Source organism: Cebidichthys violaceus, unplaced genomic scaffold (assembly GCF_023349555.1).
Source record: "Cebidichthys violaceus isolate CVI_PGR_0920_01 unplaced genomic scaffold, fCebVio1.0.p SCAF_14, whole genome shotgun sequence".
In the NCBI taxonomy this organism is placed as follows: domain Eukaryota; kingdom Metazoa; phylum Chordata; class Actinopteri; order Perciformes; family Stichaeidae; genus Cebidichthys; species Cebidichthys violaceus.
This window is the reverse complement of record NW_027176307.1, coordinates 6,019,255-6,047,158: the sequence shown is the minus strand read 5'-3', so window position 1 is coordinate 6,047,158 and position 27,904 is coordinate 6,019,255. Positions and strand designations below refer to the sequence as shown.

General features: G+C 40.1%; 1 protein-coding gene across 1 annotated transcript; it reads left to right on the top strand.

The window, feature by feature from the left end:
- Positions 1 to 289: 289 nt before the first annotated feature.
- Positions 290 to 27,904, top strand: meis2b (Meis homeobox 2b). The gene is made up of 13 exons (XM_068708236.1): positions 290 to 640; positions 893 to 1,122; positions 1,689 to 1,830; positions 1,927 to 1,977; positions 2,247 to 2,297; positions 2,452 to 2,598; positions 7,326 to 7,440; positions 16,343 to 16,482; positions 19,468 to 19,544; positions 21,278 to 21,336; positions 21,666 to 21,755; positions 22,706 to 22,802; positions 26,500 to 27,904. Exons 1-12 carry the CDS (start codon positions 629 to 631, stop codon positions 22,762 to 22,764), a joined length of 1,173 nt encoding a protein of 390 aa, XP_068564337.1. The 5' UTR covers positions 290 to 628; the 3' UTR covers positions 22,765 to 22,802; positions 26,500 to 27,904.

Sequence of the window (27,904 nt, the reverse complement as noted above, 5' to 3'; positions counted from 1 at the left end):
ATTTTACCTTATGAATGCATGTAGCAAAAAGAAATCCACTGAATCAACCCTTTTTGCTGCGGGATCACTAAAGTCGTTTAGTCAATGAGTTTATTTTGAAAGTAATGACCGGAAAACAACGTTTAAAAATACAGTAACTTGTCAGCAGTCAGGGGCAGGATGCAACCCCCCTGCTCCCCACGTTCCGTTCCGTCATCAGCGTGTCCTGCAGATCACACAGCAGTCCTATAAGCGGCTCCCTCGCAGACCTGCAGACAGTGAGCGTGTCGCACAGAGACATGGACACGAGGACACACTGAGTGCAAAGGACTGGCCGCGGACCGTCAGCGCATTCCTGTGAAATTGACAACTGATGCCCGGAACTAACATTAGACTCTCATATCTGACAGATTATTATTTATCCTCCCGTTGAAGAACCACAGAAAACCAGTTTGCCTGTTGCCAGAGCGTATTTTGGCAACGGAGGACAGAGACTGTTTTTGATCACTTTGCGTAATTATCGATTTGCTCCATGGCACAAAACAGGACAGGATTATAATTCCCTCTTGGATTTAAAAGTCATCGATTTAACTACTCATCAACACCAAACTTGTCTTTTAGCATACACCTCTGGAAATTGCGCACGGAGATGGCGCAAAGGGTAAATCTAATTTGACAGATTATTGTTTAAATTGTTAAAAAAGTTATTATTATAAACGTACATAAACCATATGATGTGAATTTCTAGCAAAAACTTAATTAAGCGAGTGGTTTTATATAAAATATGAATGTTCCAATTTTTGCATGAAACCAGGTCTAATACCTATATAGTCCCACTAAATACAATAAACACATTGTATTAGTAGTATTCCCCTGTATTCTTGTCCTAATGTCATCTTCAACTTTCACCCAGTACGACGAGCTGGCTCATTACGGAGGAGCGATGGATGGAGTCGGAGTCCCCACGTCCATGTACGGAGACCCGCATGCCCCACGGCCCCTGCCCCAGGTCCACCACCTGAACCACGGGCCGCCCCCGCACCCGACGCAGCACTATGGAGCACACGCGCCGCACATCATGCCGAGCAGCATGGGCAGCGCCGTCAACGACGCACTAAAGAGAGACAAGGACCAAATCTACGGGTATGGATAGGCATATAATAACAATATTATGAATAATCGTTTAATTATTATTATTACTATTATTATTGTGAGCAGATTTGTGTTATGAGAGGATAGAAATTGGAGGCCTAAACATGAAAAGGCACAAACGCTCATTTTATTTAAATTATACAGAGAGCAGAAATTGCGTAAAAAATCTAGTTATCTCTTTTTTTAAAAAAACTCAGAACTAATAGGCCAATACAATAATTTTCGATGCAGTTTCAAATGTATCTCTCTTTTTTTGCTTCTTGAAACGAGACTAAATTCCCCAGTTGCCCGGATAACTGATTCAAATCTCTGAACAGGTTGTTTGCTTTGGAAACAGATGAAATAATCTCACTGCAGCGGCGCAGTTGTTCTCTTGAATTAAGGAGGAATGAATCAATATTTGTTGCAGAGTACAACGTGGTATTCTGTTGTTAAACTCATCAAGCTAAATGTGAAATGTTATCTGTCGCTGCTTTGATGTACTGTAGGCGATAGTTCATGTACAGGCCTAACAATGGCTAGAGAACCAAATGGGCCTGTCTCTGCCTGTGTTGCAGCCACCCTTTATTCCCGCTGCTGGCTCTGGTGTTCGAGAAGTGCGAGCTGGCGACCTGCACGCCCAGAGAGCCCGGGGTGGCGGGCGGAGACGTCTGCTCCTCCGACTCCTTCAATGAAGACATAGCCGTATTTGCAAAACAGGTAGGATCAAATAAGTAATGAAGCCATGTTGGACAAGAAGCAAGAAAAACAAATCAGCTTGAAAACACCAGGATTTAATTTTCGTCCCCTCCTCAGATCCGCTCAGAGAAACCTCTATTTTCTTCCAACCCAGAGCTGGATAACTTGGTGAGCACTTCCTTCGCTTTCTTTTCTCACCTTTTTTCCTATTTTAATTCTCAGCTGTTTTATGCGATGTGATGCTGTCCACCCGCACCGCGAGGTCTCACACTTGCCCGTGGCAACTTTATACCTGAATATCACATTCCTTTTTGTAATACAAGAACAATATTTGTATTACGTTGGTAATTAGCAAATGCACTGGGCGTCTCTGAAATCATATTGTTTTCTTATCATGTATTTTTGGGAGGGGTGATTTCAAATGTATGTGTTTATAGATGATTCAAGCGATCCAAGTCCTTCGATTTCATCTGCTGGAATTAGAGAAGGTAGGCTGCACAGTATATATGAATTATGGCTGAGTGCCAGATCTAAATCACACATTTACCGACACTGTAATTGTTTATATTATTAAACTATGTTTTGATTATTCTGGTGCTCGGCCCAAACTCGGATAATCTAAATGAAAGACTGTGTTCGCAGGTTCATGAGCTCTGTGATAACTTCTGCCACCGGTACATCAGCTGCCTAAAAGGCAAAATGCCCATCGACCTGGTCATAGAGGAGCGAGACGTCTGCAAGTCGGATTTCGACGACCTCTCCGGATCCTCTACCAACCTCGCAGATCATGTGAGTCAACCCGCCTGCTTCATAGACAGGATAACCTCAGTGCGGCAGCACAAAAAAGTTTTCTTTCTTCGCCAGAATCATTATTTTCTTCGGATTTAAGAGAGATGAGATGAGATGAGAGGTGCTTGCAGATGCCTGCTCACCGTTAACTCATATTATTCCCATTATTAAAAAGTTTGCCTAGCGGTTCTTTACCCACAAGTGGCTAAAAGTTGCTGTATACTGTAGAACACTGTTTGGGGGGGGGGTTCTGATTTTTCTCTTATCCATTCATTTTAGAGTAATATACTGGAGAGTTTTACCTCTTCAGACCTCTAAAACGATTCAATAAAACAATCTGAGAAGAGGAACTAATTTACATATTCAACATGTGAGGAAGGCTATGCTTCATTTTAAGAGTTCATCAGGCAAAAACGTTGAGAATTGCTGCTTTAGACCAATGCATTCATCAACAGGAGCCTTCCTTTTGCCTGTCATTTAAATATATTTTCTTTACTGACAATGCACATGGGTGAATCTCACAGGATGTTAGAGTTAAACTACTTTAACCTGTTCACAAAAGGCCTTTAAACTGATTAAAGAATATGCATTTGAAAAAACAGATGACAATTTGTCGGTTCTGGTGGTGTTGTCTGTTTAATGGCATGTCAGCTGGGGTGTTTGTAGCATTTGAGGACATTCAGGGCTTAGCCCTGACCTCTATAGGGGGAATTTCTTTTTTATAAATACACAATATTTGTATGCACTCTGGCACCTCAATTACATTCAAAGTTTATGTCTTAATCATTGCAAAAATGAAGTGTGTACCTCAAAAAAATACTTTCCAGATGAATTATGAATTGTAATACAAATATTAGTAGTTTGGAGCAATTAGAATTATATTGAGTAGAAACAGAATACTTCACTTTCAAACTGTTATCATTGACTAAAAGTGGAAAAACTGTTTATGCTAGTTTACCCTTCTATCTTCTCAGAGGTTGTCTTTTTACTGCACTTCATTTATCTGACAGCTTTACTTTACATACATTCAGATTAATAATACAGAATATATACAATCACTGTAATACATGATTATCTATTATTATAGATTAAACTACCCATTAAAGTCATCAAAATGAGCTCTACCTTTACCAGCTGCAACATTAAAGTGATGTACACATTAATGCATCATTATTATAATACAATACCATAATATATATTAGTCTGCATAGTGAGTACCTTTACTTACTTTAACTTTATTTTGATGCTAATACATTTTACTTCAGTAATATTTTGAATGCAGGACTTTTACATGTAACATAGTATTTTAAACTGTAGCATTACAACCTTTTCTTACTTACTTCCTGAGTACATCTTCCACATTTGTATGTCAAAATTAGTTTATTGAAATATTAAAAGGGGGTTCTTTTAAATAAAATCAACCTACAATTATGATGAAGAGAAATGTAGCCTACTTCATAATATAAATCATATTACATAGACTCACATATTTGCCTAAACGTCACTCCGTCCTTCTCTACCAATTTTTTTATTTATTTTTTCCATCTGGATGTGTACGCTTTGCCATTTCTCCTTTCTTCCGCTAATAACAATATGGACTGTTGAGATTTGTTATTTAAATCATATTTTGCCTGTAAAGTAGTCTTTTTAACTTTATTTATCTATTGATTTATAAAGAAAAATAGTCAGACGTGATGATGATGATGATCTTCATAGCACAAAGTGCAGCTGAAAGGGTTGTGTTTGCTATTGGGCTTCAGCCTCAATCAGCCTGGTGTTATCAGCCAATAGGATTTTTATAGCTAGAGTGCAGGGGCTCTTTGTTAGGTGGCCCCCCTGTTGTGTGCTTTACACAGCCTATTTTTGGCACCTGTGTTCATTTACAAAGAAGCAAATTCAGATGTTGGAAGTGATTTAGAGTTACAGTCTAGCAGCAGCAATGTTGTAATGATGTGTCTATTGACACATTACTACAACAAATCAATTTGGACTGTGTGCAGAAAACAGATTGACTCCTTACTGTGGCTCAGTGATTAAACAGGGTCGTCCTTCAATCGGCGGTTCGATCCCCAGCTCCGCTAGTCCATGTTGATGTGTCCTTGGGCAAGACACTCAACCCCAAATTGCTCACGTAGCTGTTCCTGCGGTGTATGAATGTTAGATAGTCCTGATGGGCAGGTGGTACCTTGCATGGTAGCTCCTATCATAAGTGTATGAATGAGTGTGAATGGGTGAATGATGACATGTAGTGTTAAAGCGTTTTGAGTAGTTAGAAGACTAGAAAAGAACGGTACAAGTACAGTCCATTTGCCATTTACTTACTCCTGAGATTAACTGATTGTTTTTCATGTCAGAGAGCACTTAACTATCATTTCCTTTGGATATGATGGAAGTTCCTCCATGAACTGCATGACCTACACTTAACTTCTCAACCTTTAGGAGCTTGTTGTTTCCACAAATGGGACCCTCAAGAAGCAATATAGTATATACATATATATACATATACATACATATACATATACATATATATATATATATATATATTGATATGAATATATTGTATAAAGGTTGTAAATAAGTTCTATTTTCTGTATTTCCAAATGTGCAACTCATGGGGTCATGAGAAATGTTGTTAAAGTGTTATTTTTTCCTTGCAAAAAAAAAGGTGTTCACCGGTAATATATAAAACATATGAATAGCACAAAATATTGTCGGCCGTGAAAAATATTAGTATTGACTTAATTGATTTCATGAATTGCTCTTGAGAATACAGTTCTTAATACGCATCCTTCTTAAGCGACAAAACTCAGTTGACGTGTTTGTGTGTGTGTCTGTGTGAGGCCACCAGTTGATGTGACAGGACACTCTCCTGCTGTAATGCCTGCTGCATAATAGATGTGCTGCTGTCCTGTGGGTACGAAGACATGCACAGCTGTGTAACGTACATGCATCTTAACCACTGAGTGTACCACAGTCTGTTTATCATTCACAAGGGCTAAAAGCAGTTTATGAGTTTAAAGGCATGCTTGTGCCATTTGATTCTGTTTGGTTTGTTGGACTGGTTGTGTTTCTGCATTCCACTGACACTGGGAAGGCTCACAATGTTGGGTTGGACTGAATTTCCTGATTGATGACCTGATCTATAGAGTCCGAACATTTTATTTCCTCAAAGCAAGCGGAAATCTAGCAGTACAATTTTATTCCATCAGGTTCCAATTTTAAGTTTTATTGAGGGACATTTTCCTTCAGAACATTCTAAAATTAAAGTAAACTGCACTGTGAACATATTTATACTTATCTCTATTATCATCATTAATGAAAAAAAAGTACACCTTACAATTTGAAACCATTTTCTCATCACAAAAAAACAACTCAAAACAAGGTTTTCTTTCCTTGTTTATCCTCAAAGGATGAAAACGCATCTGAAATAGCATTCAGACCATCCTGTAGCATCTACATTTCAGTTTGGTTCAGTAAAATCATTGTGAAACTTTTACTATCAGGCGATACTCAAACTAGGCATTTTCCTTTATTGGTGAGTAGAAGTTTGAGGCATTCAATGAAGATCTGTGGTCTGAATCAAAATGATGATGTTACTACACATGGTCAGTGCTTTGAACAATTAGGCACGTTGATAGATTTATTTAAATCAAAATCAATCCCAAAACCTAAAGTCAGTTTTGTAGACTATACCTCCATATGAATCTGTTTAATTTGTGACAGATGTGGCAGGGTGAAAGTTGGACCAATATGTAGCTGAAAAGTTTTACATGTTAAGTTTTACTTAATTTTGCTAAACAAACATCCTTCATTCCCTATATTTGCCATGTTTAAAAAAACATAAAGATTGTGTACATTTTGCTAATTGTCTTTATCTTATATTTGCTGCTAGTGGTCATTTGGTGTCGGAATTTAACCAGTCTTTACAGTGAGTCCTCTGGATAACAATGAGAGGAAAAGAGCAATATAAGGTAAACATAAAGAATTATTTGCATCTGTTTATGATTCTTAGTCTTGGCTGTACACTCCATGCCATTCTGGTTAATTGGGTTTTAACAGATGGGGTGGTTGGGAAATGAGACCTTCATTAGCTTGATAAACGCGGAAACACATGGCACCTCTTTGAGTAGCTGTGTGTACTCAGGAGTTGTAATAATTGGGTGGCTGGATAAGAAAAGAGGGGCCGTCATTGAGAGGGCTCGTTCACACTGCGCCATTGTCCCCGCTCTTCTTGTTGTCATCTGCTGAGCTCTTCATCTGATCACCATCCGGCAAACAGCTGACGCAGAGAGGCTGAAGTGGGAGATCTGCTGTTTGGTTTGGCCTTATGGCTGTCTGAGTGGCCAGGCCAATCTACCCAATAAATACAGGTCTTCTCCCTAACTCAAGTCACAGAAACAGCCAGGACACAGGAGGGTCCACATGCTGCAGGGTTACTGAAGTGTTCTCTAAACTTGTGCTGCTCCTCATTCTGCAACTATATTTAAACCTAGCCTCTTGGTCAGGATGGTAATGTTTTTTCATATTTTTTACAACTTGGTTGCTGCCTTACTACGTATGCTAATCATTCGACTCAGTTGTCTTTTGGTCTTTGGGAAACTACATAATGGACCTCATACTGGACCTACCGGACCTTCCTCATCTATTTTTTGCTCTCTTCTCTCTTCTTCTCCTCTGTTTCCTTATCTCCTGTCCCCTGGTGTGCGGACCTCTCCCTGACCTCTCAGAACCCAGCGTCCTGGAGAGACATGGATGACGCCCACTCCACGCCTTCTGTGGGCACCCCGGGACCTTCCAGTGGGGGCCACGTCTCTCATAGTGGCGACAACACCAGTGAACTCGGTAAGAGCACCTACAGGCCTCCTGCGCCCTCTTTCATATCAAAGCTTTGACATTTCTGTGACCTCTTTCTGAGGCATGGGGACTGCTGCACTGGTGACTCGGGGGGTTGGAGTTAAAACAGATAATGTAAGTTTAGTGAGGAATAACCGTAACTCTAATATTTATCAATCTGCCATTGTAAAGAGTTCCCAACAAATGTATTCCTGTTTGAGTAATGTTTTCCAAAAAGTTTTCAGCTGCTTCAGGAAATTACTGAGCATTTTGTTTTTTAAATTAAACTCTATATTTGTGAGCCATTTTATATCTTCAGTATGAACCAATTGGCTTTGGGGTGAGTGCTACAGACATAGTAGGAAAGTCAGAATTGAGAGACAGACTGTAGCTGTCTGTGTGTGAAGTGGTTGGGATGAGGATCAGCACCTCTAAATCTGAGGCCATGGTTCTCAGCAGGAAACCGGTGGATTGCCCTCTCCGGGTAGGGAATGAGTCCTTACCCCAAGTGAAGGAGTTCAAGTACCTCGGGGTCTTGTTCGCGAGTGAGGGAACAATGGAACGTGAGATTGGCCGGAGAATCGGAGTAGCTGGGGCGGTATTGCAGTCGCTCTACCGCACCGTTGTGACGAAAAGAGAGCTGAGCCGCAAGGCAAAGCTCTCTATCTACCGGGCAATTTTCGTTCCTACCCTCACCTATGGTCATGTGGACTGGGTCATGACCGAAAGAATTAGATTGCGGGTACAAGCGGCCGAAATGGGTTTCCTCAGGAGGGTGGCTGGCATCTCCCTTAGAGAAGGGTGAGAAGTTCGGTCATCCGTGAGGGACTCGGAGTAGAGCCGCTGCTCCTTTGCGTGGAAAGGAGCCAGTTGAGGTGGTTCGGGCATCTGGTAAGGATGCCACCTGGGCGCCTCCCTAGGGAGGTGTTCCAGGCACGACCAGCTGGGAGGAGACCCCGAGGGAGGCCCAGGACCAGGTGGAGGGACTATATCTCCAAACTGGCCTGGGAGCGCCTCGGGATCCCCCAGTCAGAGCTGGCTGATGTGGCCCGGGAAAGGGAAGTTTGGGGTCCCCTGCTGGAGCTGTTGCCCCTGCGACCCGATCCCGGATAAGCGGTTGAAGATGTGATGAGATGACGATGAGGTCATGTCTACTATATATTTGTCTTGGGATTTGGTAGTTTTAGAAACCTGGGGGTGTTCTATATAGTAAGAAAATGCACATGGTGCATACTGAATTGCATAATTTCAGTTATTTTAGATTCTATATATGAACATTTCACTTTCTACATCAACAAAATGAATAAATAGATTAAGGATTCACTACTTCCAAACCAGGATTTAATCTCACTCCCTACAAATACTGTGGCTTGTTCAGTGATCCTACACTTGTTTAGTGATTTCCCTCTAGTATTGGTTTTGGAGTTGTCAGAGATGACGTCTCAGTGTCTGCTCTTTTCACGTTTTCAAAATACACTTCCAACGTAGGTTTATGTAGTTTTAGGTATATATGGTTTGTTAGGTAAAATAACTATGTTTTATTACGTAATAGTTCAGGAATTACGTAACAAAACTACGGTAAACTAAGTCAATGTTGACTTGGTTTCACTCGGGGGCATGACCAACTGGAACTCCTGGGTTTTTTGACCTGTAAATGGATTTACGTCTCAAAGGGTCGTTGTGTCAAGGAGAAACTTTATTTAGACTTTTGCGATATTAAACTGTATCTACTGAAAATAAAAAAATTGGACAGGATTTGAGGATTTGAGACCTACACTTTTCTAAAATCCTGGCTAGAGCTTTGATTAAGAGACAAGCTCACAACAATTATGGTATTAGTTGACAAGTGAGAAAAAATGACAAGATACAATAGTCGTAGATTGTTAATGTTGATTTCCCCATGGAACTAGGGCTCCCCCACTTTCACAGTTGTGTAGGTTCTCAGTTACAGGTCAGTTAACGCTGATGGAGAGATCTTCTGAGTTTACTCTAGTTGCTGTCTCCCTCTGATGCCATCTAGCCCTGTTCCTTCTTGTGTCACCCATGGTGTTCCTGCATTTAATGGGATTTCTGATGTGCTCATTGAAGACTATAAGGGTTTTATGGCTTGTTTTTGTTTTTCTCCCCTTTGAGCACAGTAAAAATAGAATGGACTTTAAAGCAACTTTCCACCCTCTGCCCATCAGGCATCAAGGAGCAGAGCATTGCCAAGAACAATAGGAGGATGCTTTGCAAGACAAGAGAAACTCAAAGGATTAAGAGAAAATCAGGAACAGATTAAGACTCTTGAAAATGATATTAGCTTCACATAAGATACACGAGAGTGTGACATAATTGTTTTGATAAATCTTTATTCAAGCATTCAGTATCCAGAAATTGTATATTGAGTTATAAATAGCTTCTTTCCTTTGGGCTTTTTAAAAAAAATAAAACAACAGTGGGGGGAAACCCAAAGTCCATGCCCTTTTGACCTGGGAGAGAATGCATAGGGGATGGGAGTGCAGAATGCCCCCTGAAGGGATGTAAGGACAGAGTACTTTATGTATGAGGAACAAAGGAAAAGAAGAAGGCAGAATGATCAGAGCTGTGGTTGCTGCTGCAGGATGTGCTGCATGCTACCTGCTGCTTCTCCCCGGGCCTCTCTGCCTTGTTTCCAGTCTATTCTCATGCCAGGGAAGAGTCAAAAACACAACCTGAAAGTATAGAAAGGACAGTTAGAGGTGTATCATGTTAATCTCATCTGGAGCAGGTAGATGGCCTACAGGTTTAGAATTAGTTCAGTACTTGGAAAGAACGCTCACCTTGTTCCTGAGGTACACTGATGTGAGCATGAATGCAGACAAAGTCATCATCTTTTATTCAGTTCATCTTAAAGTCTCCTTAAGATTATGTTCATTTGCAATTATTCTGCATTGCTGGTTATAGATTAATGAAAGGATTGATGATTGAGTTCTCCAACACCAGCCTGCCAAGTTTGTGTCCCTTCTCCGTCCAGTAGTCCATTTTGCATATTTTTTGAAGGATGCACTGATTACCAAAGTTTGTGCCTTTGCCCAAGTATCACCTGTAAATCCAAAAAGTTTACTCCCTCCTTACTGTTTTAACATTAACAAGGTTGAACTTAAGGAAGTATCACAGTTGAGCAGCGAGTAAATTTGAAGGGGCACCCTGTCTGCCACAACATAAAATTATACTCTACTAATTACCCTTGCCAGAACATTTTGGTGGAACCATAACTGATGCCCGGATTATGCTCCCTGGCAAAGTTTTTTCCAACTCAGGAAATGGCTCTTGGTGTGGTGGTCGAGAAGGATGGTTTACCATGCAAAGGAGACCAGGGTTTACGTGCTGTGTCCCACAGGCTTAGGCACCTAAAACACTTAAATTACATGATATTTAAAAAGGTCAACGTGTTCTATCTGTTGTCTTGTTGAGCAAAACGAGAGAATATATTTGTTTTTTGTTTAAAAAAGTCTTCTGGAAGTATCCCCCAGGTTGGGTGACAGAGAGAACACTATATCTGTGACTGTGTGCAACAACAGAAAGTTCAATCAAACATAGATAAAACTATTAATAAATAAATTCCCAGTTTTTCAAAATTACAAATGTCAAAGATGATCATGAGGTTATCAAAATACTACTCAAGAATAATGATGAAAGTTTGAAATAAGACAATTCAACAGAACACAGGAAGTGATTGTGCTGTCCAACAGCAATTGCTGGGCTGCAAAACACAATCATGTTATAATCAGAATCAGAATCAGAACTGTTTATTGCCATGGTATGTTGAACATACAAGGAATTTGACATGACGGGTGGTGCATAACATTTAACAATCAACACAGTGCAAAGTAGAATTTACAGTAAAATATAAAATAAAGTAAAATATAAAATAAAGTGAAATATAAAATAAAGTGCACAAATGCACAGATAAAAGGACTATAAACAAGTGAGATGTAATTAGATCATGTAGGCCATCATGTTCTTTTTTTAATAACTGGTGACTATTTTAAGTATGTTTATTACTTTTATTCAACATCAACTTCACACACAGCATGTAGCAGTAGGCTAACTTAACCATGATTAGCTCCACTTGGACACAGGCACCGTGTGAGCCCTAAACTCTGAAGCGTGATGATATAGGACATCACTTTGAACTTAGATTACACCATAGGCTACACTTCCAGGAAGAAGATCTGACAAAGACAAATAAATATAAGTCGACTAAAAAGACATGAAGGAGAACATAAAGAGAAAAGGGTAAGCTGGAAAAGGCAGAATTAAAAAAAAATTGAATAAGAAGATTGTGGAGAAATAGTGCACTATACCGAATTTACATAGTAAAGCTATAATTATATATCTCCAGTATCAAAGGTTGTGAACTTAAATGGGCTGGTCTGAGGCATGAAACTCCTGGGCTGGGGTGCGCCCGAGGTACAAAGGCTGAGTCCTACCACTTTCCTCACTGTCCACTAGAGGAAAATGAGTCCAGCCCTGAGCAGTGGGATGTCACTAATAATGATTCCGTAGTCTGATGAAACCTTTTAAAATCTACTGTCATTTGGGAACACTAAAGTGGTGGTGATGTGGCTTTCAGCCCTATCTAACCACAGGTAGATGATCCATACAATGTGTGGCTGGTGGTTTGGGTTATGGCTGCCTCCTCCTCTGGAAGCTCTGAGGTTTTGTTTGTTGCCTTGTACGCTGTGTGATATGCAGAGAGGGCTCTCATGGATAGCTCAACCCCCAGGGTGACTGCTGTTGACCACAGGGAAAGGGGCTGAGCTCTCCAAGGAATGTTTGAAAGGGGGAGGACAATAATGAGGCTTGAAATGTCCATCACAATGACCCAAATAAAACAAAAGGCAGTGGGAGTGACTCAAAAATATCCTGCACACCCATGTTGAGAAATGGAATGTGAGGAACAGGATGTGTTGCATCTTTTTGTCACATCCAGAGCCTGGAGTCAGGAGTCAGGAATGTGGGGAGGTAGAGGTGCTGACATGCCAATGACATCACAGCTTCACTGATACTGAGGGCTAATGTCCCTTTAGCATCTGTCATGTTGTGGATGTCAGAATTTTTTTAAAGGGAGGGAATAGTAAGAGATAAATGCTGGATGTGGAGGGAAGGAAAGTACACATTGTTGTGTCAACTCTTACAGGAAATAATACATTATTTACTTGAAAACAAATGACCAAAATTGTGTGTACTGACCATTTTGCATATTTTACTCTTAAAGGGTCAGTTCAACTGAATTTCAAAATAATTATTTCCTCACTTATTTTTAGAGGCATCTATGCATGCAAATAGTTTAGGTTTTGAGATCCGTTTCCAGCCTAATAAAATTAAGGTGAATGGAATTTCATTCTGTGCTGGTCATAGCACATAATTACATTTGAAACATTTACATTTTCTTCTGGAAAGATATGTTGCTGTTGAATTTTGATTAATGCTATTCACCTCCAGATTTGAGTGGGAATTAATATATTTTTTATCGTAATTAAATCCTTTAAAACCAAATAAAGGATGGTTTGTAGACAGCAGGCTTGTCAACTTTTAGCACAATATCGAGCCCTGTTTGCCTGAATGGTAAATACCTATATTTATGTACTCTAGTCATCTATGATCTCTGTTAAACACTTAACCTTCAATGTGATAAATGACCTAATAGTGAAAAGCAAATGGTCCCATTCAGTGGTTTAGAAAGCACTTCACCATCCCCAGAAATGTTCTTCATTCAACACTTGCTTGTGCAACTTTTCAGTGAAATACTGGCCACTGCAGGTAGAATTGTTCAAACAGTACTTGCAAACTGCTCAGCTTGAAACAGCTTTCAAAAGTTGCATCTCCCCATCAAGAGCTTATAATTACCATGTTCAACTTCTCATACGGAGGATTCTTCATGTCTTGGAAACCTTCCAGACTACTCTATTTAGAGCTGTGTATCATGTCTAATAAGGGGAGGAGCCCCAAGGTGCCACCGATGATGGATCAGGCCCCGCTGAGCTCATTAGACAGGCTGCACTGGCTTTGCATCACTGATGCAGCTGGGAGAGCTATAATCAGTTCTGCTAGCCGCTCTGCACTTTCTCTTATGGACACGTCATCCAAAGACTACTTTACCCAGCGCTAAGAGCCCCTGAGCTACAAAGAGCAGGGACTTGGGAGGCAGCATGAGAGGAAATGAAACAAAAAAAATAAATAAAAAATACATTGACAAATGTCAAGAATATCCAACAAACAGTAATCACCACATGGACAAGCATGTATTACATATACATTAATACATTGATGGTAAATTAGAATGAAAATAAGTATTAAATCATAAAATAAAGAAATGGTAATGCAGTAGTGGAGGAGACTGAAAGGTCTGGTATACATATACGTACAAAATGATCAGCCCTGTGGCAAAGCTTTAATCTGTAACTTTTTGTCAGCCACAATAATATTAAGTAAGATATTTCAATTGAATATGTGCTTCAGTTTCATCTCCTAAAAAAGCTTTCATTATCAAACTTAGGCAAATTTTGCAAAGTAAGATAGAAATATCTGCCGTATTCCTAATCTCAATAGCTCCAAAATGCTTTGAATGTAGTAAGTAAAATAATATATAAGAAAAAAAGCAATTAAGGCTGAGTTGCATTGACCTAAATAGTATAAAGAGGTAGTCTACAACAACAAAGGCAGAACAGAGTTGAGCGTATGTGAGAAGCAGATGTAGAAGGCGCTAGAAAGGACAAGAAGACTCTTCATATCTTAAGGTGCTTTTTTTCTGCGTGTTTTCTTCTTAGCCCCGGGGCAATACTCCAGCCATCCCTGCAGTAATGCCCACCCCGGAGGGGTGGGCATTACTGCAGAGGGGAGGGGTTGGGTGGGGGTGAAGGGTAGGCATGGGAGACTTGCACGGGTGTATGACTTTGAGACTGCACCGTCACACACTGGTTAGATTGGCTGAGTTGCCGGGGAACAGTCAGTAGCGATTAGTGTAGCAGAGGATCTGCCCTGCGGCTCTACCCTCTCCAGAGCAGAAGAAAGAGGGATGAGGAGAGGAGAGGAGGTGGACCAGGGTGGGGTGTTGAGGGTGGGGGTTGGAGGGGTGAACAGCATGCCTTCCTCAGATATAATAAGGTCTTTCTCTCTTTCCATTCTTAACTTTTTATGATGCTTTTTGTTACCAAATATGAACTGTAGCTTTCTGATCTGAAGATGAAAAATACTACAGTACCACCACCACCACCCAAATATGAAACTCAAGTCCTTGTTTATTATTGAGGCCGCATTTTGATTTATATTATTATATATTGAATGGACTTGCCCTTTTTCTTTAAGAGATAGAGATGCACCAGTCTCATCAGTAATATAAAGTTGGTATTGAAAAATAATTTGGTCGTCAAATATCTTTTAATATGTTGATGTGATTTTTTCTAGAATACTAAAGCCTGATAATCAGACTGAATTGCCATTTAGTTTTGTCTTCATTCGGTCAACTCTACATGGTGTTCATCTTAGCTTATTTCTTGTTGTGAGGTTCTTTTGTTTTGCCCTTATCCATGAGGTTGCTAGAAGCTGTTAATGTTTTTCAAGATGATCAAACAAATTTGATGATTTAAAAGTTGCTGGTCTCTGCAGCTAGGTAGCTTGTGAGGTACGTAGGAAGATGACATCTCAATCTTGAACTTTCCACTACCTAAGGGAATATTTGCCCGGAAAAAAAGTTACTTAAATGACAGGCTGTAGGAGAGGTGGGGGCCAAAACAACTTAAAGAGTAGTGGACAGAGGCAGTTTGAACCCTGTATCCTGCCCATGACTCAGAGCTGGACACCATCCGTCAAAACTCTCACAACCCCCATAGCCCACGACCCTAGAACACATCCTATTTAATGTCAATATTCATTAGCTGAAATATTTATTCATGAATATGGCTTATATAGGCGTGTTTGATTGATGCATCTCTAAAAACAAAAAGACATGCTAGGGCAAATCTTAAGAAAAGTAGGGTTCCTGACCCGCCTCGGGGGAGGAGTCTCTCAGATGCATTATTCACATGCCCTCCAGGCAAGCTTTCAAGGCTTCTCTGCCTCGAGGGCAAGAAAAATAACCACCACTGTTAAAAGTAAATCATCTCGGCTGATGCACAATTAATGGCTGAGAGGGAGCGGGGTGCCCCTTGTGATACAAGATGGAGTGAGTTAGCTAGCAGGAGCGGAAATCTCAGCTTAAAAGAAGTCCCCTGCCTTGATCCACGTCAGCTTCCTGCTGAAATCAAACAAGGATGCTGCTAATGGCAGGATCCATAGCTGAAGTTGAACTGAAGTTGTCAGTCGGGGGTGGTGTGTGGGGTGGAGGGACCTGGTCCATCAGTGGACATATGGGAATCCACCCTTTCACAACCCCCACATTCTACCTCAATACCCTAAATTAACCCCTTGTTTCGGACTTCAAACAGCACATGGTTTGATGTTATTGGGTTCATACTTCTGCACAGGATATACTTTTGTTGTTTCCTTCTTTTATATGTATATATATATATATATATATATATATACTGGGAAATTATTAGTTAAGAAAAGGTCACATATAAATATCAGTACATTGGACTGACTCCGACTGCAGTATGAACGGTCATTATTTTATGGCAGGCGCACGACTCCCACAGTCATTACCTCATGTCAAATGCGTGGCTTAGATTGAATTAATGGCTCTTGGTTTTATTGAGCTCCCACACTACAAACTCCTCTTCATTATCCAATGGCTGAGGAGTCAAGCAGAGGTGAGAGGAAGAATCTTGTGCTGCTGTTCCACAGAGGAGTGAAATCTTCCTCTGTCAGTCCTTTCGCAACATGATTTTGTGAAGGTGATAGGACCAAATTAAAGCTTTCTCGTAACGGGACTCCTCTTGTCTCGCAGGAGATGCCCTCGACAACAGCTTGGCATCACCGGGCACAGGAGACGAGGATGACCAGGACAAGAAGAGGCAGAAGAAACGAGGCATCTTCCCCAAAGTAGCCACAAATATAATGAGAGCGTGGCTCTTCCAGCACCTTACGGTAAGGGAATCTAGCTGTTGCATTGTATAGATTTCAAACACAAAACTTTGTTTTAACAGCAGCCCTACATAGATTTAACTTAATGCTAGAAATAAATGTTGTCTAACCCCAGCTCCTCAATCAGCCAACATCCAGGAATGAGCCTTGGCTAGATTTCCTGAAGGCATCCTGAAAGTTCAGTTATGTTCCATTGTAAGAGAACAAAGCAAAGACATACTCACATTTAAATTTCCTTCTTGAAATAGTAGTCCACAGTTTGTACAGAAATCTATATCAGGAGCCTTTATTTTTAGAATTTCATTTAGAATTAGCAGCAGTATTTAGTATTTTGAGTTTTGTAAGAGCAGAGCTTTACCTTTTATCCAAGGTCCAAAAGATACCACCGCCGCTGCCGCTACCACAGTTGTTCTACCTCTCAGTTGTTCAATTTGTAAAAAGCCCATACAGGTCCTGTACTCGGAGTAATCCCCTCTTTTCCAAAGCCCACCTTTAGATTTTCCAGATGAAAAAGGAGGATAATTGAATTATCCCCTCTCTGTTCCCCATTCCCTTTCAGGCCTAATTTGTTAAGCACAAGTGTTTGCCATGGCAGGATGTGCCTATGAAAAGTGTGCAAAGGGACTTTGGCCTCAGAAAGGCCTATTGCAACACCCAAGCGATCAAGCATTCATCAGTCTTGAGGGTGTGAAAAGAGCGGGATTATGTTTTGTCAGACGTTGCAGTGTGAGGCCCGCGGTTGGAAGGCCGTTAGGGGGGCTGTTTCTGTCCACCACTAGCCGTAGTCTCCTGCTTTTGTTGTCCATTCTGAAGACCCTTAAAAGATCCCCTCTGAGGAAGCTATAGAGAAAGCAGCTGTGAAAGGTTTTGATTCATTATATTATTCATTATTGGCCTATTAGCCTGGTCGTAACTGTTGGTTTCCATGCAACCTTGCATTTATCCACATTCAATGATTACTGCCAAAGAGTCTGGGGCGCAAACCTGGAATCCACTGAAGGTCACAAGTGTTGTGTCAAAGTCAGCTAAAGTCTGATTGTGTTCTCAGTTGAGATAGAAGAATTAATTGCCTGTCTATATGTAATGGACAAGCATCTATGACAACTTAATTATCCCCCACAATCTAATTAGACAAAAACGTCTTCTCCTTGCTCCTAACAAAGGTTTTTGTTCCAATGTTTTGACCCTGCAGCAGGTTTAGAACCCAACTGTGCATTTTTGCCCCTTCTTTTCATGATCAGACATATTCCGGAATAAGCAGACATTGATCTCAATTCCAGACAAATATCCATAAATCTGTTTAGACATTATGTACAAAAGAAAAACATTTTAGATCTTGCCTCATCAGTATAAAAGTAATCCAGTGGTTGTCTGTACCTCCATGGTTCAGTGGAAACGGGAACGGCTAGTTGTAAAATCTTTAGTCAGACATTGGAGGGGGCAATTGGATTGAAAGTGGAGCTCTCACAATTGAAGGGAAGAGACATAAAGAATGTGAAAATGAGAAGTGATTTAAAACACCCGCGTGTATGTGCATTTTGACCAAACCCACAAAGATAACCAGGGCAATTTGGTTAATGATAAACCATAGCAGAATATGAAAAGTACAGTTATAGATTAGTATATATGTATTTTAGTATATAAGTTCTAGCAATTTATTTATTTATGTATATATATATATCAATAAAATGTAACTTATTAACTTCATATCCTCAGTCTATCCTAATCAAGTTGTACTTTTCATGTTCTGTTATAGTTTATCATTAACTCTCTCTCTCTCTCTCTCTAGAGAGAGAGAGAGAGAGAGAAAGAGACATAGACAGAGAGAGAAACAGAGAGAGAGAGAGAGAGAGAGAGAGAGAGAGAGAGAGAGAGAGAGAGAGAGAGAAGCAGAGAAAAAGCTTTGATTTGAAGGCAGAGTTAAGAGTAATTTGTCACTTGACTTTCAGCCACCAAGCTGGGAGGTGTGCTTCAAGTTGCTCCAAAATACAACCTCAGTACAGATGTTTGTGTGTGTCTTATGTGTCCATTTTCTTACTTGTTTATACTAATTGTTATATGCAGATTTTTGTGTTTGTGTGTATTTACATGTATGTATGTGCATGTGTTGGTACTGTATAGTAGTAGTAGTAGTGGTAATTGTCCACAACCTTTGTGACTTATGAATCCTTAGTAAAATGAAGCTGACAGCCCTCGTTAGGAATCCCTGCGGTGTACTACAGTGCATGTGTAATTGCATTTGTAAGCTTTTGTATGAGCTTGTGTTTGTATTAATGCACATTTCCGCCTGTCTACATATGCAAGTGTAATGATATATGCATGTGTGTGTGTGTGTGTGCGTGTGTGTGTGTGTGTGTGTACTAAGCCTGAAAGGCAGTTAAAAAATGAAGTGCTTGGAAGCTCATCCTTCACCGATAACCACAGGAGATGGCTGCTGGCCTGACAGCAGCAGAATGGGGACTGGCCCGCGACCCTGCTCTCAGTACAAGGATCACCTCTGTCTACCATCTGCCGTCCTCCTCCCACTGTCTCACAAACACACACACAAAACCAGCGAAGGGATCAGGGCCGAAGGAGCAAGGCAGGGAGGGGTTGGGGGGTGACAGGGGGCCTAACCTTATCGGGGCCTCAAACAAAAGCCACCATTGTGCCTCTTTATATGCCACCCGATCATTTGTCAAGCAATGTAAAATAATGTCAAATACTGTCACACAATGGCACGCGCTTTTAACATGAAGTGTTCGGGGGGCCAAACTCTGGTCAGCCTCTGTTTTTCCAGAGCCAACTTATGCACTTGTTTCCAGGAATACACAGGAGAGACTGCCACAGAATATAATTGTACTTCCTGAGTGGAACTTTTTTCTTGAAGTACAAGAGCCTGCACTATATGTCTATGGATAATTGCAAGCTGTTTTTGGCTTAAGCCTTTCCGTTACTTTTACCTATTTGTATTTATTGAATGCTTTCTGATCTTTTTGTCACTCACAGCATCCATACCCCTCAGAGGAGCAGAAAAAGCAGCTAGCACAAGACACAGGCCTCACCATCCTTCAAGTGAACAACTGGTAAGTCACTTTAACGCCAGATTGGAATCTACTCACAAATGCACACACAATCTGAATCTTTGGTTTGCGAAATGCATTTTATAAATACATTTGACTTTAGAATACATATTATATCTTCACCTCAGTCTTGACTGTGAGTAATAAAGTTGTAATTTAGTCAAACCAAAACACGTTATACACATATTGTTGGATTTAGTGTGACTTACTGTTCTTCCAGCAGTAGGGGTGTCTCCGGGGTGTCGCCATCTCTGATGGCCATCACAAATAAAAGTCCAAACAGTTGCTTAAAATTCATCAAAAGATATGCTGAGTCCTAAGTAGCTATGGTGATATTGTAAAAATATAAAACCTTGTTTGGAAATTTTGGTAACACTTAATATTACAGGTCTGTAATTCTGATCAAGGTTATATATTTAGTGTTCAAATTGTGATGAGTTTATACATATCAAATCCAAGTAAATATTAATTAATTGTTACACTGTATCGTTATTGTATCTTGTATCGTGTGTCTGTCTGTACATTTAAAATTGTTTTATGTTTAGTTGCTGTGCACTGAGAGAACAACTCTCTATTTTACGCTGGCAATTTTTTAAACTGAATTTATTGGAAGTGTACCAATTAAACAGTGTATCTATTTCCCTATAATTTAAGCCAAATGACATATTACTAAACTAAACTGTCCTAGAACATGTAAAGTACCACTGACATGCTAAATTCACTTAAAACACACCTACCTTATCCTGAAAATAACAATTTATGGCATGCTTGGCTAAGACATGAAGTGACTACAGGCCTCTGAATAAAGGGAATAAAAACTGTGGAAAAGCAGCTGAAGGTTCAAGGAGTTAAAGATGATGTATCCAGACGATACATTTCTGCATATTTTAAAAAACTATATATATATACAGTGCTGTGAAAAAGTATTTGCCCCCTTCCTGGTTTCTTATTTTTTTGCATATTTGTCACACTTAAATGTTTCAGATCATCAAACTCATTTTAATATTAGACAAAGATAACCCGAGTAAATACAAAATGCTGTTTTTAAATGATGATTTAATTTATTAAGGGAGAAAAGCTATCCAAACCTACTTGGCCCTATGTGAAAAAGTAATTGCCCCCTAAACCTGATAACTGGTTTTGTCACCCTTGGCGGCAACAATTGCAATCCAGCGTTTGCGATAACTGGCAATGAGTCTTTCACATCGCTGTGGAAGAATTTTGGCCCACTCTTCTTTGCAGAATTGCAGAATTGTTGTTAACCCATTTCAAAACATTTGGGATCTCTGTTTTTGCTAATTGTACTAATGATCCAGCTGATTCCATTAACATAATGTGCACAAAATAGATTTAAGACTTAAGAACTGTTTGTACTATGAACTCAAAGTTTACTTACTAGCTTCATGGATTATTTAGTGACTTTAACTTACTCATGTCACCAAAGTTCCATACTAAGGTTCACAGGATGACACCTGAGCAAAGTCCATTCACGAAAAAAGGCAGTGGAATACTGTCAAAAGGCTGGAAAAAAGCAGAGTGCAAAGTGACCCCTTGAGTTTATATTTCATCACATGTAAGTGTTCCAAGGTCAGGAATGCTAAACTTTAAAACATGTTGATTTTGGTAATGTGGAAGCTTTTAATAATTCATTTTGGAATGCTTTAGCTCCATTCAATATGTAGTGACTCTTTCTCCTGTTTATCAAATAGTTCACATAATATTGCTCTTTTTTCCAGGTTCATCAATGCAAGGAGGAGAATAGTCCAACCTATGATTGACCAGTCCAACAGAGCAGGTAAAGCTGCAGTTCATTCAGTGTTCAATGTACTAAATACTACCTTCCATTCTCGACTGATCAGTTGAAACTAAATGCAAACTATGGTGTCTTACTGATATCACTCCACTGGCTACTGAGTGGACGACAGGATTTACACACAGTATGTAAAGTGAGACAGATTATGTATCAGAGAAGTCAGCCTTAAGGCTTTTGGAGAATTGATTGCATGAAGGACCTCCAGAATGAAGAGGTGGCTTTGTGTGCAGCATGTTTGGGTGTGAAGCAGAGTGATTGTAGTACTCTGGGTTGCTCACTCTGACAATCTTGCTTTTCCTCTATGCTCACAGTGAGTCAGGGTACAACTTACAGTCCAGATGGCCAGCCAATGGGAGGCTTTGTTCTTGATGGGCAGCAGCACATGGGTCTCCGACCTGGAGGTGAGCAATATCCCATACATTTATCAAACCATCAAGGGCAAAATCTCTAAAATTATTTTCTGTTTGTGGTCAGCTAAGTTTCAAACAAAACGCTCTCTCTCTCTTTTACGGACTCCCCATATGTACATCCAGTAACATGTCATGCAGGTGTCTGTTTTTCTCATAGCAACATTTCAGAGACGACCACAATTACACATCTCAGGATTTATGTCCATGCTTGGTGTCAATGCAGGACCTATTGTGTACTTTATCTATGCCTTGGTAGATAAAGGCGTAGATGTGTGTTCTTTATTTTATACAGAGAACGGGAGTGTGAATTTGCTTTTATTTTAACACTTTCACTAAACATTGTCAACATTCATTTCTGAAAATGATGTTGTAGGTTATTCTTCAAAAAACTGTATAGTCTTTCCAACTTTCGCTGATGAATTTAAGGTGAAAGGAGCTGATGTTATGCTGCATTCCATGGAATCAGGCAGACGGGAGACAGACAACATCTTATGGACGGAAAATGATATCTCTAGCTAGTTATTAGTTATTAGGATGATGCGTGGCCCTAGTTTCTTCAGAAAATAGGGCCTATTTAATAGGATACACAGTTAAGTTGATGTTGGCTTTTGGGTAACATTTAGATATAACAGTGTTAGAATAGTATTAGTATAAAATAGCATAATTTATAAATTGATGGAGCTACGGTGGCAGTTTGCTCCTGATTCCAGGTCTGTGGTATCCCTGTCACTGTTACTGGAAACAGAAGTAAGATAAAATAACACAAAAGCTTTGATACATACAATTTGAAGAAGATGATTTTTCTTTGTGGCTAAGGCATTTTTATGCTTTGTGTTACCATCAAAGCTGAAGCTAGTACATACACTTTTACTGGACAGAAGTTGTTTACCATGTTCTGCGTGGTCTGTAATCTTTAATCTTGCTTTTACTTCTCACTCCAGGGCCGATGGGTGGAATGGGTATGAACATGGGCATGGATGGGCAGTGGCACTACATGTAAATTCACTCCACTGAGGCAAGCCTGAAAAACAGGGTGAAGTAAGTAGTCCCGTCTTTGTCTTTATTCACTCACTTCTCCTCCACTGCTTTCACTCAGATTTCTACTCTATTCCTCACCTCCCTTAACAATCTAATCCTGACTGGAAAAATTACTTTGCCACCTGGATCTTTGCTGGAGTGACTTTCATGTGCGACTGTGGCTCAGTGTATGAATCAGTGTAAATGTGCTTTGAGTGGTCAAGAGACTAGAAAAGCGCTGAACAAGTCCATTTCCAAGCCCATTCATGTTGATGCAAGAAATATATTCACAGAAGTGGATGATCTTGTTGTTACTATAGCATCTTCACTCAACACGGTGGTTCTTTGGGGTGACTGAGGCTCAGTCACAGTCTGATTGAAGGAGTGGTCGTCCTTCAATCAGAGGATTGGCGGTCTGATCCCCGGCTCCACTAGTCCATGTTGATGTGTCCTTGGGTAAGACCTTTAACCCGCTGTGTCTGCGGTGTGCGAATGTGTGTGAATGTTAGGTGGATGGGCAGGTGGCACCTAGCATGGTAGCCCCTACCATCAGAGTATGAATGGGTGTGAATGGGTGAATGATGACATGTAGTGTTAAAGCGCTTTCAGTGGTCGGAAGACAAAGCGCTATACCAGTACAGTCTATTTACTATTCTTTGATTATGCGTGATTCAGATAACTAGATGTTATTATTAGATATTATTAGTATTAGTATTAGTATATTATTAGTATTTCAATGCCATTTATCCCCAGACAGACATCATCTGACCAATAGCTCCCTGTGTGGTCACGCTACATTAAAAACCAATGCCCACCAGTTAGTTCACTTTCAGCCATACATGTGTTTACTTTTACTGAGACAAACAAAAGAGGAAAGACTGTCAATGTTCAATATTCAGCTTTCGGAAAGGAGGAGATACGGGACAAGAGGAGGAGAGAAAAAGAAAAGAGGTGATGGAGATCAGAAAGGAAGAGCAGGTACTGCCCACTGTGCCCAGGATAGGATTAACACCATGCTGCTCAAGAAATATATTCACAGTTGTCTTTTCACAATATCAATATTTGCTGTTCTTGTCACGGTTTGATTTTAAGGCAAGATAGCCTGTGAGCATACTGCTTTTTGGGATTTTATTTGTTCAGGATAATTCCAGTTTATTGCAATTTAGGGTTTGTTGACATAGTTATGACCTTCGTTTCTGTCAGCATTAGTCATCTTAGAATTATTTGCTTGTATGATTGTCTAACCGTGAACAAGGGGAGACGATTCTGGCAATTTTATGAATATTGTTCGTACCAATGTCACCCTTTTCCCGGATCTCATCAGGTAACCTGGTGAGTACAACACGGGGCCAAAGCAACCAGTTAGGGTTGTAGGGTTTTATTTATTTAATTATCTTCCCACCAGAATTTGGTCCTGACATTGATGTTTTAGCAAGTTGGAATATAGTATATATAGATCATGGTCTATATACAACCTGTGTGCATCTTGATTTTGGACAGAAAATAAAATATATATATATTATTATTAATAACGTGTGGGAAACACATTCATCTCCATCACTCTATCTCCAGAACACTTCCTTTTTTCCTCTCCATCTCTCTGCTCCTCTTCCTCCATTTTTCTTTTCCTCTATCTCCTCTCCCCTGGCATTCTGATTAAGAATCGGGGTACTATTCCCCCTCCTCCAGCCTCTATCAGCTCCCCACCACTGCTGACAGTTCTCAAATCAAGACGTATGGCATGCCGGAGGCACCCAAGCACAGAAAATTTTATTTAACACCCACTCTCCACTGCTCAATGAGCCACGATGTAATGACACTTACCTTGATTAATAGAGCTCTTTATATGTAAATAGGAGCTGTACTTGCTTCATTTTTTTTCACTGGGGCCAATTTTCACTAAGCTCCCCCTTCCCTGTCTGATAATTCCCCCAGCTTTGCTAATAAAGTTCAACGAGCAGATTGTGACGCTTCGTGTAAAAAATAAATTAATAAATACATCTATCTGCATAGTGACATCAGGCTCTGAGTAAATGATGCCTATATATTTTTAGAGAGTATTTAATCTAATTATTTCTCATTGATGGATCATTGACTAGTTACAGTAATAGCTCAGTAGAGCCGGATGTTTTTGCTTCCCCTAATTTGATCTGTGGCGAGAGCGTATGCTGACTACAGCAGTAAATCTCCCCAGGACTGCAGGAAGGAAGAGAGCCATGTTTGGAGTAATATGAGGGTTTTCTATGCACGATAAAGCCCGAGCCATAACATTTAACCATTATGGAATACATGACTGAATCTGCACTACTTTACTCTCCTCTCTGCTGCACAATACAGCTGAGTCCACAATATGCTTTATTTCATACTGCACATCTAGAGTGTACATGTTGTAGAGAGAATATCTGAAAGAGTTAATTTCAAAAGCAACATGACGGAAGAGGAATGAGACCTAAATTATTTTTCTGAGATAAATCTCAAAGAAAAAATTGAAATGAGAAGTGATGAAACAAAGATTAAAGTCAAAATTTTTAAGAAAATGAAGAACTGAAAAAGAAGTTTGACAAAATAATCTTCAGTTGAGGTCCTCAGTTTTTCTGGAGCTTTCAAATGCATCCCATGGTCTTCATCAGCAGATGGAGGAAGTATTGCATAGCAACATCTTCTAAGCTCCATACTTTCAGTAAATCAGATGATGACAATTGAACTTAAGTATCTCCCTGACAGCTGAGCAAAGTCCATCCATAAAGATTGTAAGAAGAGGTTTAAAGCTTCAGTAAAAGCTCGTAAGTGAACCTTGAGTGAGGATTCTCTTTTTAATATCCCCCACCTCACCCATAACAACACTTTAACCAGACAAATTATTCCATTTGAAATCATGAATAAATAAGTCACACAGGAGTGAAAACAGTTACAGTATGGGTTCAGTTTATCCGCTTCCATATTTTCCAATAAAGTTAAAAAGTGTTTTCACATAACATAGAATTTCAAAATTGTATAGATTATACACAACTTTTTGTACCCAGTGATCATAAATTGAAGGAAATGGTTCATTCCACTCAAACAAACATTTTAAGAAAAGTCTTCTGTGAGTAAAGTTGGACTCCTGAGAGTATAAAGTCAGAATGATATGGTATGATCCTGCAGCATGACGGATGTCAGAAGGGTCCAGCTGTGGCTGAGGGGGTTGAGTGGGTCTTCCTTCAACCACAAGGTTGGCGTTTTGATTCCCTGCTTTACAGAGGTTATTGTTTCTAATGTTTGGGATAGGTTACATGCAGTTCACAATTCATGCCTGTTCATAGCTCTATTTATATGTGACAATTAAAAATGGCATGCGTATTAAACAAAAATATGACCCTGAATCATCTGTCACATCTCAGGCCAAATATGTATAGTTTTCCTAGAACTGCTATACATGCTGTGTTTATTGATGTTGGAAGATTCAAAACTATTCAGGGGGGAAATACTGTGTTCAAAATAAGACAACTACTGAAGAGTGTCAGTTTTCATTAAATGCCTCGGCAAAACAAAACCTTGGAATATGTGTTATACATACAATCAAAAATGGATGCAAAAAAAAGGCAAGATGCACTTAATTGCTCTTAACTTTGATGTCTCTATAATGTTGGGGTTTGGGGGCTGCCAGTTAAGTCTTGAACCACACCTGGACTTTTGTATCCTAACCTCTGTGCCCTGTCCTCTGTCCCTGTGTATACAGGCCTCCATGGTTGGCTCAGGGATCTTCTTCATCTTGCTGTGGAGCTCAGTAGCCTACTGGAGCTGCCTCTGCAGCCACCACGTCAAACCCACCTGACCGTTCACACACTTGAGCACCCCCACCTCACCTTGCCTGAGCTTGCACGGTGCGCGCGTGTAGAGCATCACCATGGAAACGCCTGAGCTCTGCGCCAGAGCCCGCCCACAAACTTTGACTTGAAACGGAACAGAGACCCGGAGCTGTAGGCTGCAAGGACCCGTACAGCTTCGGCCTATTGCACGACACTTCATGGCGAAGAAAAGCAGTTCGACTCCTCTCCAGTTCTTTTTAAATTATTTATTTATTTTTCTAAAACGACGGACCAAGGAGGAAACGACTGTCTTTCTTCTTTTCCAAGTAAAGCCCTCCCATGCCCTAGGGCCCATCTCCTCTGGACAAATATTGTACAAAGAAAACACATACACACACCGAACAAGACACACTGTGAATATCTTTTTAAAAAATGAGGAGGACTCGGTGAGAGTTTTAATTGTTGTGCTGTATAGATGGGTGCTTTTAATTTGACTGTTTCTAGCCATGTTTGCGCTTGTAATCACTAGATGTTAGAGAGAGCATTTACCACTGACATGTTTTTTAAATTCCAACTCAAACCAAGATGTTAAAGGAAAACTAAATATCTGAATGTTTGTTTATGTTCTTCATGCACTGCGTCTCTTTCTTCTGTTTTATTTTAGCTTACTTGTGTTCTTATGAATTGGAACTGACAAGACATGACTTAATGGCGATTCCATTTTTGACAATGTTTTGAATAGTTTTTAGCACCAAAACACAGAAGAAGTCTGCACTAAAACCAAAATAAAGAGTAAATTGACGAAGACAAAACAAGGCTTCAGCAAAGTGTTTTTAATGTGAAGAGCAGATGGCCGGCCTGATTCTGATCGTTTCCGTTGTTATTTTCCTACGGGCTCACTTTAAAAACCCGAAGAGAAAGGTCAGTGTAGGCGTTGGAGAAAATGGTTTAAGCAACGACATTAGTTGGTGGAGCAGGTCACGTGCCAGCTCTGGTTCGATATGAGACGGGATTGCAGTTGTCTTGCGTTATTCGATTGATGGTGACAGGAATGATGGATGGCCTGGATACTAAATTCAAGAAAATCAGCGAAGTAGGAGGCTGCAGCTTTTACTAAATCTGGTTGTTTTTATTTGGTCTACTGCTGGAATGATTCGATGCATATGTGTGACTGTGACACGGAGAGACAAATATGTACTCCTAGAGAAATGAAAACAAAACGTAAGGTTGTTTCCTTAAAATGTGTAAATCCCTTCGTTTCCAATGAAACACTGACAATTTTAATTTGTACTTTTCCAGGGTATTTTCTAGGGTATGCTACCTTCTCCACATGTG